The following is a 12,817-nucleotide window of genomic DNA, read 5'->3' on the forward strand; positions in this document are numbered from 1 at the left end:
CCCACTCCTTCTCCCCTGCTGTGTGCCCACTCCTTCTCCCCTGCTGTGTGCTCACTGCCCCTCCTCCTACAGTGTGCCCACTCCTTCTCCCCTGCTGTGTGCTCACTGCCCTTCCCCTACTGTGTGCCCACTCCTTTTCCCCTACTGTGTGCCCACTCCTTTTCCCCTACTGTGTGCCCACTCCTTCTCCCCTGCTGTGTGCCCACTGCCTTCCTGTACTGACCTTTACACTCTGAATTCATCATCTGCGCTGTGAATAAAATAACACACACAGCTGCGTCAGTCCAGCCAGCATAGTGCATACCTGGGTGTTATTGTTATTACAGCAAAGATTACTGGTGGCTTTAAAGTTTTTACTGCGGTCACAGTAAAAAACTATTGTACCCTCTTATGTCATAACTCCCTGTCATAGAAACCTTTGGAACAATGTTAGCCAGTCTTTTTTTTTTTTTTTTTGTCTGAGGAAGTTGGGAAAGAGAAACTGAATCAGTCTAAGACCTGGTTGTTAGCACAGCGGACTGTGGTCCAGGTTAGAACCTGGATAGTTCCCTCCTGTGCTTATGTTAGTTTCGTCTGCGGTGCCATTGTCCAAATTGATTTTTCTCTCTGAAGCATCCTTCTTTGATTGTGAAGTACTAAGTGAAACTGAGAAGTCCTTTCTTCAAGTTTCTGTCTATCTCTCTCATTCTAGGAGTTAGAAAACTTCAGTGTCCAGTTTGCCCAACATCAGTGAAAAGACTTCCTTTTCTAAGGATGTCTCTTGTCTTCCTTGCTGAAAATTACCGAGTATACAACTTTTAAATATATGCTTGCATTTAAAATCTGAGTATTTTAGAATCTGACAGCATGAAAGGGTTTTTGTTTGTATGTGAGGAGGCAGAGGGTTACAGTGTTCACTTGCGCACAGTAAGGCAGCCAGGACTCTCAACCCAGGTTGTGTTTCTGAAGTTTCGTCATTCCTAAGGTGTGAACCAGTCCAGTCCAGGTTAACAACAGCCACAGCGTGTATGCACGGCTGCTCCACACCAGCTGCTCTTCTCTTGGCAGTGGTGCAGTGTACTTTGTAGGACTTACAAACACAGAATGCATGTTCTTGCTTGATGATATTGTGAAGTTAATGTGTACTTTAAAAGAAGTGTTCTACCTTATAAACCTCATAATATTAAGCCTAAAAGACATTTTACATCACACTTAGTGCACTTATTAGAAAGCACTGAAGTTTAGTGACAGTGGCACACACCTTTATTCCTCCACTCTGGAGGCAGAGGCAGGAGGATCTCTGAGTTCGAGGCCAACCTGGTCTACAGAGTGAGTTCCAGGACAGCCAGGAAGACACAGAGAAACCCTTTCTCAAAGGAAACCAAAGAAAAAGATTAGGGCTGGAGAGATGGCTCAGAGGTTCCAGGCACGGGCTGCTTCCCACGGACCTAGCTTCAAGTCCCAGCAACCACCGTGCAGGCGAGACACTAATGCACATAAAATAAGAGTAAATAAATCCAAAAGAGTTAAAGAAAAATATAAACACCAAAGACTCAGCAGCCCACTTCTGGATAGGGATCAAAAAGAACTGTGTGAACGGTCTCACGTTTATACACACTCACAGCAAGTGTTAGCCACCGTGAGCCAAAGGTTGAAGCAACTCAAGTGTCCTTCACACCTGACTGAAACAGAGTGTGGTATGGCCTCAGGGTGGATTATTACGCAAGTCCCCCTCCTCCCCTCCCCCTTTAGTTTTTTTGAAACAAGGTTTCTCTGTGTAGCCCCAGCTGTCCTGGAACTCACTCTGTAGACCAGGCTGGCCTCGAACTCACAGAGGGAACCATATTACTCGGTCTCAAGAAGAGGGAAAGTCTGGCACGTGCTACGTCAGTGATGAACCCCAAAGACATTCTACTAAATGAAATAATCCAACCCAGAAACAAATGCCGTGTGCCTCCACTTGTATTATGTGTTTGTAGGGAAAAAAATGTTAGCCGGTGGCTGAGAGGAGGAGGAAATAAGGTATGTAATCAGGTATGAAGTTTCAGACAGGTAAAACCAGAACATTCTGGAAATAGGCTGCACTGCACGAACGTGTAGTCATTGACATGCACACTGAAAAATGCTTAAGATGATAAACTTTGTTCAACCACAGGGAAACATGTTTGAAGTCAGAGGAGTTGTGCAGTAAAAAAATCACTAGTCAGTTATTAATAAGGTAGTTTTCATTATCAAGGGAAGTGCTAGGTTAAATTATAATATGTTGTTTTAAAGTATTGTGTGGGTTTTTTAACCAGAAAAAAAAAAAAAATATATATATATATATATATATATATATATATATATATATATATATATATATATATATATATATATATAGAGAGAGAGAGAGAGAGAGAGAGAGAGAGAGAGAGAGAGAGAGATCTATTAGATAGATATAGATCACTACAGAAGAAAGAAAACCCTAGCCCACTGCTCTTGTCCAGGGCTAGTGTAGTTTCCTCCCTTCCTTGCTTGCTCGTGTGTTGTGCAGATGTGTGTCATGTTCATGTTTGTACACGTGTGTGTGAGGTCAGCCTTGGGCACTGTCCATGCTGCCTTTGAGAAGGGACGTCTCCTTTGGACCTAGGACTTACCCATCAGCTGCACTGGCTGTCCCGAGAGACTCGGGATCCTCCCCTCTCTGCTTCCCAGTGCTGGGCTTAGCAGCACTGCCCCAGGGCCTGGCTTTTAAGGAGCTGGCTGGGGCTCTGACTCAGGGCCTCACACTTGACTGCTGAGCTGTTTCCCAACATTGCCTTTAAGCTCAAAATGTCTGTGTCTTTGTAGGTACAAGAGGTATAAATGTGTATTACTTGATATTTTGTAACAAAATGAAGAAAACTAAAATGGAAACATTGTGTTTGAGGTAGTAAAATTGAGGCTCAGATCAAATGTAGGAATAATTTTTTTTTTTTTAAATGAGAGTTTCTCAGAGTGAGTTCCTGGAACTCACTCTGGAGACCAGGCTGGCCTTGCACTCAGAAATTCACCTGCCTCTGCCTCCCAAGTGCTGGGATTAAAGGTGTACGCCACTACTGCCCAGCATAAATTTTTTAAAAATATATTTTTGGCATATTCTGTCTGCGAGATGAAGATCCTGAAGATGAAGGTTCTTTGAAGCGTTGGTGCTTGTGGCCCACTGGCTGTCCCTCTAGGAACCAGAGCTTCAGGAGAGCAGCGGGGTTAGCCAGCTCCACACTAGCTTTCTCGCTAGTTTTGTTTGTAGATACCCTGCATGACACCACTAGCTGTGGGCGCTCATGTGGTCTGGGGGAATTCTGAAGAAGCAGGCCTTTGCTCGGGAGCAGACAGGATATTGGGTGCTCCTGTGCTAGAGAATGAAGACTTCTGCCCAGAGCAGAGGAGACTAGACAAACCTGTGGCGAGCTGCAACCATTGCACAGAGCAGAGGGAGAGGGGGCTCTTTGATATTTTGTAGGGTGCTCAGTGACCTTATCTCTTACCCAAGCTTAGATGAAATTTTCAAGTATTCTTGTTTTGTCTGAGTTTCTGATGGTTATGCAGTGACCTTGTCTGACATTGGTGGTTTTTTGGTTTTGTTTTGTTTTATAAGCTTGTTTGTGTGCCGTGGGAGACTGGCGTGGCCTTGCTCTGAGCCCAGGCTCACCTTAGACAATGGGGCCTAGCTGCGAGTGTCAGCACCCGGCCGTGGCCAGGGACTACATTTTTATCTCTCTTATCAAGAGTCATCTTTAACCTAACTGCCCACATACACTTTGCCCAAGTATTTTGTTTCAGTAGACTTCGAAAACATCAAGATTAATGGTAGAAACAAAGAGGAGCTGTCTGGGAGAGACTTGTAAGATAGTCTACAGATTTGTGTTAGAAGTGCTGAAAGCATTCTTGAAATGCCATTGACTTAGAGGTGGATAAACAGTCAAAGTAAGTGGCCTTCAGACACTTCACCAGGAGAGCCTACGTATTGATCACCCGCAGTGTTCGGATCTTGTTCCACATTAAAGGGATTTTTCTGTAACCTTGAATGGCCATACTCACCGACAAAGCCTTGGCCACTAACATGCTATGAATTAATAAGCTGGCCATGTTTTAAGTTTTAAAATGAGGTATTTATGTGTTGTTTTGCATGATTCTTCGCTTAACAGTTTAAATTAATGTACCAGCCAATCCTGATCCTATCAGTTCCAGGCTTTCACCGTACACAGAGCATTAGACACACGGATGTTCATTGGAGTGTGATGGTAGCAAAGGAAAGCAGCAGCCTGGACTAGACCTGGAATACCATGGTTAATAAAGGGCATATGTACAGGCAGAGTCAAGAAAGGGGCTTTTATAACATGAACTATGTTGACACGCAACAGAGCCAAATAATGAATCGTCCCAGTGCTAAGAATAGGCATGTAAAAATTTAATATATAACAAACAAAAACTATGTGGCTGATTTAAAGGAAATTAACCAGGAAATTGACAATTTCCTTGGTTGCAAGGATTCAAAAGTTTTCAAATGGTGTTCTCTATGTGTCAGTGTTTTCTCAGTGTTGCTTTTCAGAAATCTGGTCAGGGAAATGGTGCGGTGGTCCCCACCTGGAATTCCAGCACCAGAGGGGAAAGGGGGTACAGGGTGAGGATGAGGAGGTCAGAGTTATCCTTGGTAATGAAGGAGTTGGGGGTCAGCCTTGGGGCACATAAGACGGCCTCAATAATGGCAGCAGTAACAATGCCTGGGCCTTCCTGTAGCAGCAGCTGTGCATGGCAGCTTCCTATAAGGCACAGAGAAGGGTGTACTTTTGTATTCCAGTGCCATTTCCCACGGTCCCTGTGACTGTCACATGCTCACACACAATAAGTAAAGTAGTCCATTTTAAAAGAAGAATGAGATAGATGGGGCCTATAAAGTGGCTCAGTGACCTTGGCGTGACCCCTGTAGCCATGTGAAGATGGAAGGAGAAACCAAATCTGCAGAGTTGCCTTCTGACCTCCACATGTGCACCATGGCCTGGGCACATGTCACACATAGGCAGAGCTTCCTTCTGACCTCCACATGTGCACCATGGCCTGGGCACATGTCACACATAGGCAGAGCTTCCTTCTGACTTCCACATGTGCACCATGGCCCGGGCACACATCATGCACAGGCCATGCATTCATCACACACGCACACTAGGAGTGAGATAGAGGAACACTGCCTCATTTCTGTAATCTAGCACTTACGAAGCTGAGGTAGAAAATGACAAGTTGAGAGCAGCCTGGCTGTGTACTAAGACAAAAGGCCAAAGAGGGGTTCTTTGTGCTGGTGACGTGAGGGCAGCAGCTTCCCTTTATTGAACTGTCCTAAATTCCAGACGCTGTGCGCATACGCTGTGCCATACTTGTGGAGTGGGGGCTGTTACTAAGTTTTCTAGGTCAGGAAACATTCTTAAGCTTGCACAGGTTTGCACAGCAGACCTAAGGGTGGAATCTGGCTCTTGGAGCCCTACACTGCTAGTAATCAAGAAAGGAAGGGAAGCTCTGAAATGAATGATAATATGCTGTCATTTATGGGGGCGCTGTATTGTTTTGTTTTGGTTTTTCAGGGCAGGGGCTCACTATGTAGTCCTGGCTGTCTTGGAGCCTCTATGTAGACGAGGCTGACCTTAATCTCAGAGATCTGCCTCTGCCTCCCAAGTGTGTACCTCCAGCACCAGGCATGGAAGTCGTCTTAATAATAAGCATGTACTATGTAAAATTATAAGTAAGTAGAGCTGGTGTTAAGTTATGTAACAAAGACTAAGCTAAAGTCCCAAACAGCAAACGTGTTTTCTCTCCTGCTTTCACACAGACAGAGTCCCTTGGTCCTAGTGTAGTGGGGCCAGCCCACTTCCTCCGAGCTCCCCTGCTTCTCTGGACTGCTTACAATGAGACATAATTTTTTGTTTTGTTCTGTTTTAATTCTTTTTATTTTATTTTATGTTTGGCCTGCATATATGTCTGTGTGAGGGCATCTGACCTCCTGGAACTAAAGTTCCAGGCAGCTGGGAGCTGCCAGATGGTTGCTGGGAATTGAACCGGGGCCCTCGGGAAGAGTGGCGAGTGCTCTTCACCACTGAGCCATGTCTCCGGCCCCTAAAGGAGATGTGGTTAATGCTGCATGTGATAAGAGCTTTACTCGGGCGTGTGCGCACACCTGTCATCCAGGAGTCCTAGACACAGAAGCCACCTGCAGAGTTAGGAGCGAGGCCAACTAACTAATGCTACGTTATGAGGCAATCTTAAAATTTCAGAACGAAAGGGTGTAAATATCGGCACTGAGCAGGTCGCCTGCTGCAGTGCCATGGAAGAGCAGTAAAGCTAGTGTCTGAAGCTGGCATGGAAGGAAGCGTCCAGATTGTGTAGTCTAAATCTTTGTTTCAAGATTTAAAGATTTTCTTTGATTAGCCTTTTGTTTGTTTTTGTTTTCTTGCTTTCTCTTAGGCCAGGTTATCAAAGCCTGGGACATTGGGGTGTCTACCATGAAGAAAGGCGAGATCTGCCATTTATTATGTAAACCAGAGTATGCTTATGGCGCGGCTGGCAGCCTCCCGAAAATTCCCTCGAACGCAACTCTCTTTTTTGAGGTAAGTTTGTTTATCGCCGCCTCGCCGGCACGGGCTGCACCATCACAGGGAGGTGGAGCTCAGCTGAGCCCGCTCCAGCTTATTTATTTTGGAGCTTGGCTTCTTGAATTGTTTCCCACACATGCAGGGGATGTGCCAGTGCTTTCTTAGAAATGTGTCTCTGGCACAAAGTGGGCATATCCAAACAAACAAAAGACTCAGATGTGGAAGTAAAAGTTCTGGTCAGCGGAGGAAGGAAGGCATACTCCACACTGACAGGCCGGAAATGGTGGTGGTGAGTGCTAAGATGTGAGGGTTTATGACTGTCTCCCCACATCCTTCAGGAGCAGTGAGTGGTGGTACATTGTTTACTATGTTGAATTAATTACACATAATTGGCCAAACTGGATCTTTATCTAACATGGTGAAGAGCACAGTTGAAGTCAAGTCAGTTGAAGGCCAGATTCTTAAATCTTAAGTCTTAAATCTTAAGGTGGAAAGGTCACAGATCTGGGGTGGAAGGCGGCTATCCTCGGAGTCAGCCAAGACCGCTCTGTGCCAGCACCTTGTACTCCTGGCCTCGTGCCACAAGGCAGTTGTCCTAGTGTTTCCTGTCTGTCTTTGCACTGCAGCCCCACAGGATGCAGTCCTAGACGGTGTCATTACATGGAGTTCTTTCCAAGGATTGCAGAGAAGGCAGTCTCATTTCCCGTGTTCCTCTTATCTAAGCCATATAGATACAGATGTAGCTTAAAGTTTTATAAAGTAACTGTTTGTTAAACTGGCTTTCATCTCTTCCATTCTAGATCGAACTCCTTGATTTCAAAGGTGAGGATTTATTTGAAGACTCAGGCATTATCCGTAGAATCAAACGGAAGGGCGAGGGATACTCAAACCCTAATGAAGGTGCGACGGTAGAAGGTGAGTAGTGCGTGCTGCTGAGAGCCAGGCGGTCCCTGAAGAAGAAGGCATACTTCTAGGAGAAAAAAGTCATTAAACTGTCTATGAGAAGAAGAAAGTCTACCTGAAACAACTAGAATGATTTTCTTAATTTTAGCATGTACGTATTATTTAGACCAATATCTCATTACACGAGTCTAACAAAATTAGTTCGGGTTTAGTTATTTTCTTATTGGAAACAGTTACAAATATAGCAGTTACAGTGTTACAGGTGATATGTCATTCCGGATTTGTTCTAGAACAAAGAAGAACTCGGATGGGAGAAGGAGACTGGAGAAGGAGACTGGGGTCTAAGGCTGGCTCTAGACCCCTCCCTGGGCCTCACCTGCGCCCTCACCCCTTCCTCCACTGAGGCTGTACTGGACTTTCAAAGGCTCCACCAGCCCCAAAAACCCACATTAGGCATCGTGCTTATGAAAGTTGAAAGGATTCAAGACAACTATAACAGCCACTTAAAAGCTTGCTCATAACATGTTTTCATTTTTTATTATGAAGAATTCAAATCTATACACCAAGTTTTTTTCTGTGCTATGGGAACTCCTCCAGAGTCAGTGGTTCATAATAATTTGTTTTGTTTTGATTGAATTTTTGAGACAGCATTTGTTGAGACCAGGAACTTCATAGTGCCATCCCCCGCCCCACTCCCATTACCATGCTACCTTCTTTTCTAGTCTGAATTCAGATTCAGCTCTCACGGCATTACTCCAGGCCAGTGAATTAGTCTTCCATCTTTGCTCCCTGTGACTTTGACACTTTTGAAGACAACTTCTGTTTGCTAGAGAATCCCACAGTTTAAGTTTGTCTCATGCCTGTAGTGACTAGATTGAGCTTTCAGAAAATGCACTGTGGGTGACACTGTGCCCTCTTTAGTTCATCATTATCACCACCACTACCACCACCACCACCATCATCATCATCATCACCATCTCGGTCAAGAGGTTCATGGTGACTACTGGACTAGGGTCGGGCCTCCCGTGTTTCTCTTCTGTCAAGTTATTCTTTGTAAGTGCTGAGTGTTTCAGGAAAAGGAATGCTGGGAAGCTACCAACCTTTACACAGCACATGCACAGTGAGGTTTCTGTAGGGCTATGGGATTTATGATCACTGTTTTCATTTTACATTCACTAGTTGGAATTCCACTGCAAGGAAGGTCTGTCTCTTCCCCCTGTGTTGACTTAGCTGATTACTTTTGTCACCCCGCACCTAGGGGTACTGTCTTCTCCAGTTAATGCTTTCCCTGGCTGCTCGGCTTGCCCCAGCTTGACTGTCGGCAATGCCTTCCTTCCGTGGGCTCTGTTCACGGCATTTCTGCCTGGGCGTGCTGTTTGTGGAGAACGTCTTTAGCTGGTTTTGCTTTGTCCTCCTTACTTTATGGTTCTGTGAGATGTTCTAGGATCACTTTAAAATCTCCCTGCCCCAGGCCAGGGATCATCCATTTCTCCAAGGAGCTCTGTTTCCTTCTTCTGGGAAATAGCATCTAGAAACTGCGCCAAGTGCTCATGTCACATCTGTATGGTGGGACGTCAGTCTGCTAGAGCATCCTTGCAGAGCTTGGCAGTACACTTCGGATAGGCAAGCATCTGCATGGATCTCTGCAGCAGACGCGCTTGTGTTTAAAGCACTGCGGACTGGGCACAGCACGCAGGAGCGCTGCCGCTTTCCCAGGGAGCCTAGGCTCAGTCCCCAGCATCACATGGCAGCTCACGATTGTCTCTAACTCTCCCAGGGAATCTCAAGCCCTATTCTGGCCTCTGAGGGCAACAGGCACGCATGTGGTACACAAACATACATGCAGGCAAAACACCCGTACATGGAACAACTTCTTAGAAACCGTGAGTGCATACAGTGCCACTCAGCACCACAGGGTCCTCCTTTACTCATCTGGAACTCCTTTGCAATACAGCCACAGTGTGTCTACATCCACAGTCCTAGACTGTACCTCAGGCCACACACGATGGTAAACACCTACGAGCTTCTGGGTACAATGGATGGTCAGGCATGGAGTGCATATGGGCTTCGGAGGTCTTAGTCTGAAGTACTGAGTCTTTTGTTTGTTTATTATTATTATTATTATTATTATTATTATTATTATTATTATTATTATTATTTTGAGACAGGGTTTCTCTGGATAGCCTGGCTGTCCTGGAATTCACTCTGTAGACCAGGCTGGCCTCAAATTCAGAAATCCGCCTGCCTCTGTCTCCCAAGTGCTGGGATTAAAGGTGTGCGCCACCACCGCCCGGCCTGAACTATTGAGTCTTGCACTTACTGCCTATTTTACATCTTCAGACAACTTCTGACATCCTTGAGTATCGAGTTTTCTTGTGTGTGAATGGGGCTGATCTTCTATTTGAGTTGTGATGGTTGTGGGCACAAGGCTCCCTCGCATCCGGTGGGTTTCCCCTCTCACCCTCTGCTGTGTCTGCTGCCTTTCTCTGGGTTCAGGGAAGGAGCTCTTGACTCCCTCATTTCCTACACCCAATCCTTGGCTCGTGTGTCTCTAGTGACAGTCTTCATCTTGATTTTCTATCGTGTTGTGGTAGGCTTTGTTCTTGAGTGGGTAGGCTAGATGGAAGGCTATTAATTCATAATCTTCCGTGCTGCATTTGACGTTTGTGACATTTATTTTTTCTCAAAACTGTGCTTTTTACTCTTATCAAAATTCTCATTCTTACAAATCAGTCATATGTTACTTAATGTCGTTTGTATTCAGTGTTGTCTCTTTTTCTTCATATAGAGAAGTCAGTGTGTGCTGAGGGCTCTGATGGGTGACTGTGATGGCTGGCACTTTAGTCCTCACCCTGGAGCTTAGCTGCTAGCCCTGGCGGCATTGCCACTCCAAAGCGTAGCTGGTGTGGATAGTCCGGTTGCATAGAAGTAGGGCTTTGAGTAGCTCCGGTCCCTCTGGTGCAAACTCCTATTTTGGGTTTCACCTCGTGAGTGTTAGTGATGGGAACTGGCCATGGGAGCGCAGGCTGTAAGGGCTCCTTTGCCCCAGGCTTTCAGCTCCATTTGAATGTAGCTGCAGTGCAAGGAGCTTCAGATGTGCAGCTCCAACTGTGATCTCCAGGTTCCTGCTGGGGAGAATTGCCCCTTCCCTCTCACCTCCTATCCCGATGAAATGGTGTAGGTGGAGGAAGGAGGGAGTCACTCTGTAAAGAGAGAAGGTCATGGTGGCACACATCTTGGAGCCCAGCACTCTAGAGGCAGCGGCAGGAGGACCTTTGTGAGTTCAAGGTCAGCCTGGTCTACTAGTGACTTCCAAGATAGCTAGAGCTACCTAGTGAGACCCCTGTCTCGAGAAATAAAAAGAAAAGAGAGAGACAAGAGAAATGGATTAGAAACGTGAGCTTCCGAAGTGTAGAAGATACATGGGCTTAGACTGATGGAAACTGGATTCTGTAAATCCAACCCAAAGAAGGTGTTGAGAAGACCTTTGTAGAGGTACATGCCGTTCTTCTCAACAAGCTCGGGCAGAACTCCAAGCTCGCAATCAGCTGGTGCAAAGGAGCCAAGACAGGCTATGGGGCAATCATCGGGACTGCTATGAAACAATATGGGGCAGCCGCACCAGGAACCCTCTACTGCAGGAACTCTCAGCCTCGGCTAGTGAGAACTAGCTCAGTGCCCGAGCCTCCAACCCATTAAATAAGTCTCAAAGGAGAGACTGGCAGAGGCAAATTTTTTTTTAAACTCTCCTGTGACTCTAGTTTGCAGCCAAGGTCTGGAAATGAACAGAATCCTCAGGCAGGATCTGTCTCACTGTGATTTCTGCCCAAAAGCTAGAGCCTCCTTCCAGAGTGCAGCGGGGGCTCCTCAGAGGCTGCAGGTGTCGAGGTGGACTGCAGAGCAGGAGGACATAGTGTCCTGGAAATTCATAAACATGCACTGGGTGTGGCAGCACTCCGCCATAGTCAGTAATGTTGTAAAGGGTTTTGTTGCTGAAAGAAATCTTTCCATACATCAGCAGTAAGGCAGGTACATACTCCCCAACCTTGTATGTATAGCTGCCTAATAAATACATAGGCTTCACCTAGGTCCTTCACAGTCACCCTGTTGGGAAGACTGCCATGTCACCTGCTTAAATATCAGTGACAAGGAGCTGGGGTCATCTGAACATCTGTAGGCGTATGTATGCAGATGGTGAGGGTTGGTCAACAAGAGTGAGAAGGGACAAGGAAAATGGACAGGAAACACAGCGCTGAAACACAGAAGTAGTTTAAGAGACAATTTAGAACTAAAAAAACCAAAATCCTGATTGGCTGACACAGGTTAGTTTGATCAAGGAAATTCTTCTGTTGCTACTCCCTCTTCTGAGCTAACTCTTGGTTATATCAGATGGGCAATAAAAAACTAACTCTGGAGAGGTGAGGAAGACACAACATCTGTCCCAACACCGGGAGTAACTGGGGCCTGCAGGACCAGGCACACAGGAACTCTGCCAGCCCAGTGGCTCAGGTTCCTTATGGTCCCACAACACCCAGAGGAAGCTCCACTCACAGGCGCTCTAACAAGCCCAGGATCAGAGGTGAGGAGGACATAACATCTGTCCCAACACCGGGAGTAACTGGGACCAGCAGGATTCAGGCACACAGGAACTCTGCCAGCCCAGTGGCTCCGGTTGCTTCCGGTCTGTCTGGGCTGGCTAGTGCCCTGAGCAGACAGACCTTGGGTGCAAACTCTGCAGTCATTCCCAAAACACCCAGAGGACACTCCACTCCCAGGTGCTCTAACAAGCCCAGGGTCACAGGATCACAGAGACAGCTTGACTCTGACGAGTTCTGACACAAACAGGATCACAGGAAGGACAGGCTCCAGTCAGATTTAGCAAAGGCAGGTAGCACTAGAGATAACCAGATGATGCAGGGCAAGCGTAAGAAAATAAACAACGCAAACCAAGGTTACTTGGCATCATCAGAACCCAATACTCCCACCATAGCAAGTCCTGGACACACCATCACACTGGAAAAGCAAGATTCAGATATAAAATCACTTCTCATGATGATGATATAGGATTTTAAGAAAGACATAATAAGAGCTGGAGAGATGGCTCAGTGGTTAAGAGCACAGACCGCTCTTCCGGAGGTCCTGAGTTCAATTCCCAGCAACTACATGGTGGCTCACAACCATCTGTAATGGGATCCAATGCCCTCTTCTGGTGTGTCTGAAGATGGCTACAGTGTACTTACATATAATAAATAAATAAATCTTTAAAAAAAAAAGAAAGAAAGAAAGAAAGAAAGAAAGACATAAATAGCACCCTCAAAGAAATACAGGAGAACACA

At 46.0% G+C, this 12,817-nt stretch overlaps 1 protein-coding gene across 1 annotated transcript in view; it reads left to right on the top strand.

Moving 5' to 3' along the window:
• Positions 1 to 12,817, top strand: part of Fkbp5 (FKBP prolyl isomerase 5) — a 91,371-nt gene that overhangs the window by 50,551 nt on the left and 28,003 nt on the right. The window contains exons 4-5 of the mRNA XM_031346603.1: positions 6,451 to 6,593; positions 7,379 to 7,493. Coding sequence (XP_031202463.1) covers positions 6,451 to 6,593; positions 7,379 to 7,493 — 258 coding nt within the window. The remainder of the gene's footprint in view (positions 1 to 6,450; positions 6,594 to 7,378; positions 7,494 to 12,817) is intronic.

Source organism: Mastomys coucha, unplaced genomic scaffold (assembly GCF_008632895.1).
Source record: "Mastomys coucha isolate ucsf_1 unplaced genomic scaffold, UCSF_Mcou_1 pScaffold3, whole genome shotgun sequence".
Lineage (NCBI taxonomy): Eukaryota > Metazoa > Chordata > Mammalia > Rodentia > Muridae > Mastomys > Mastomys coucha.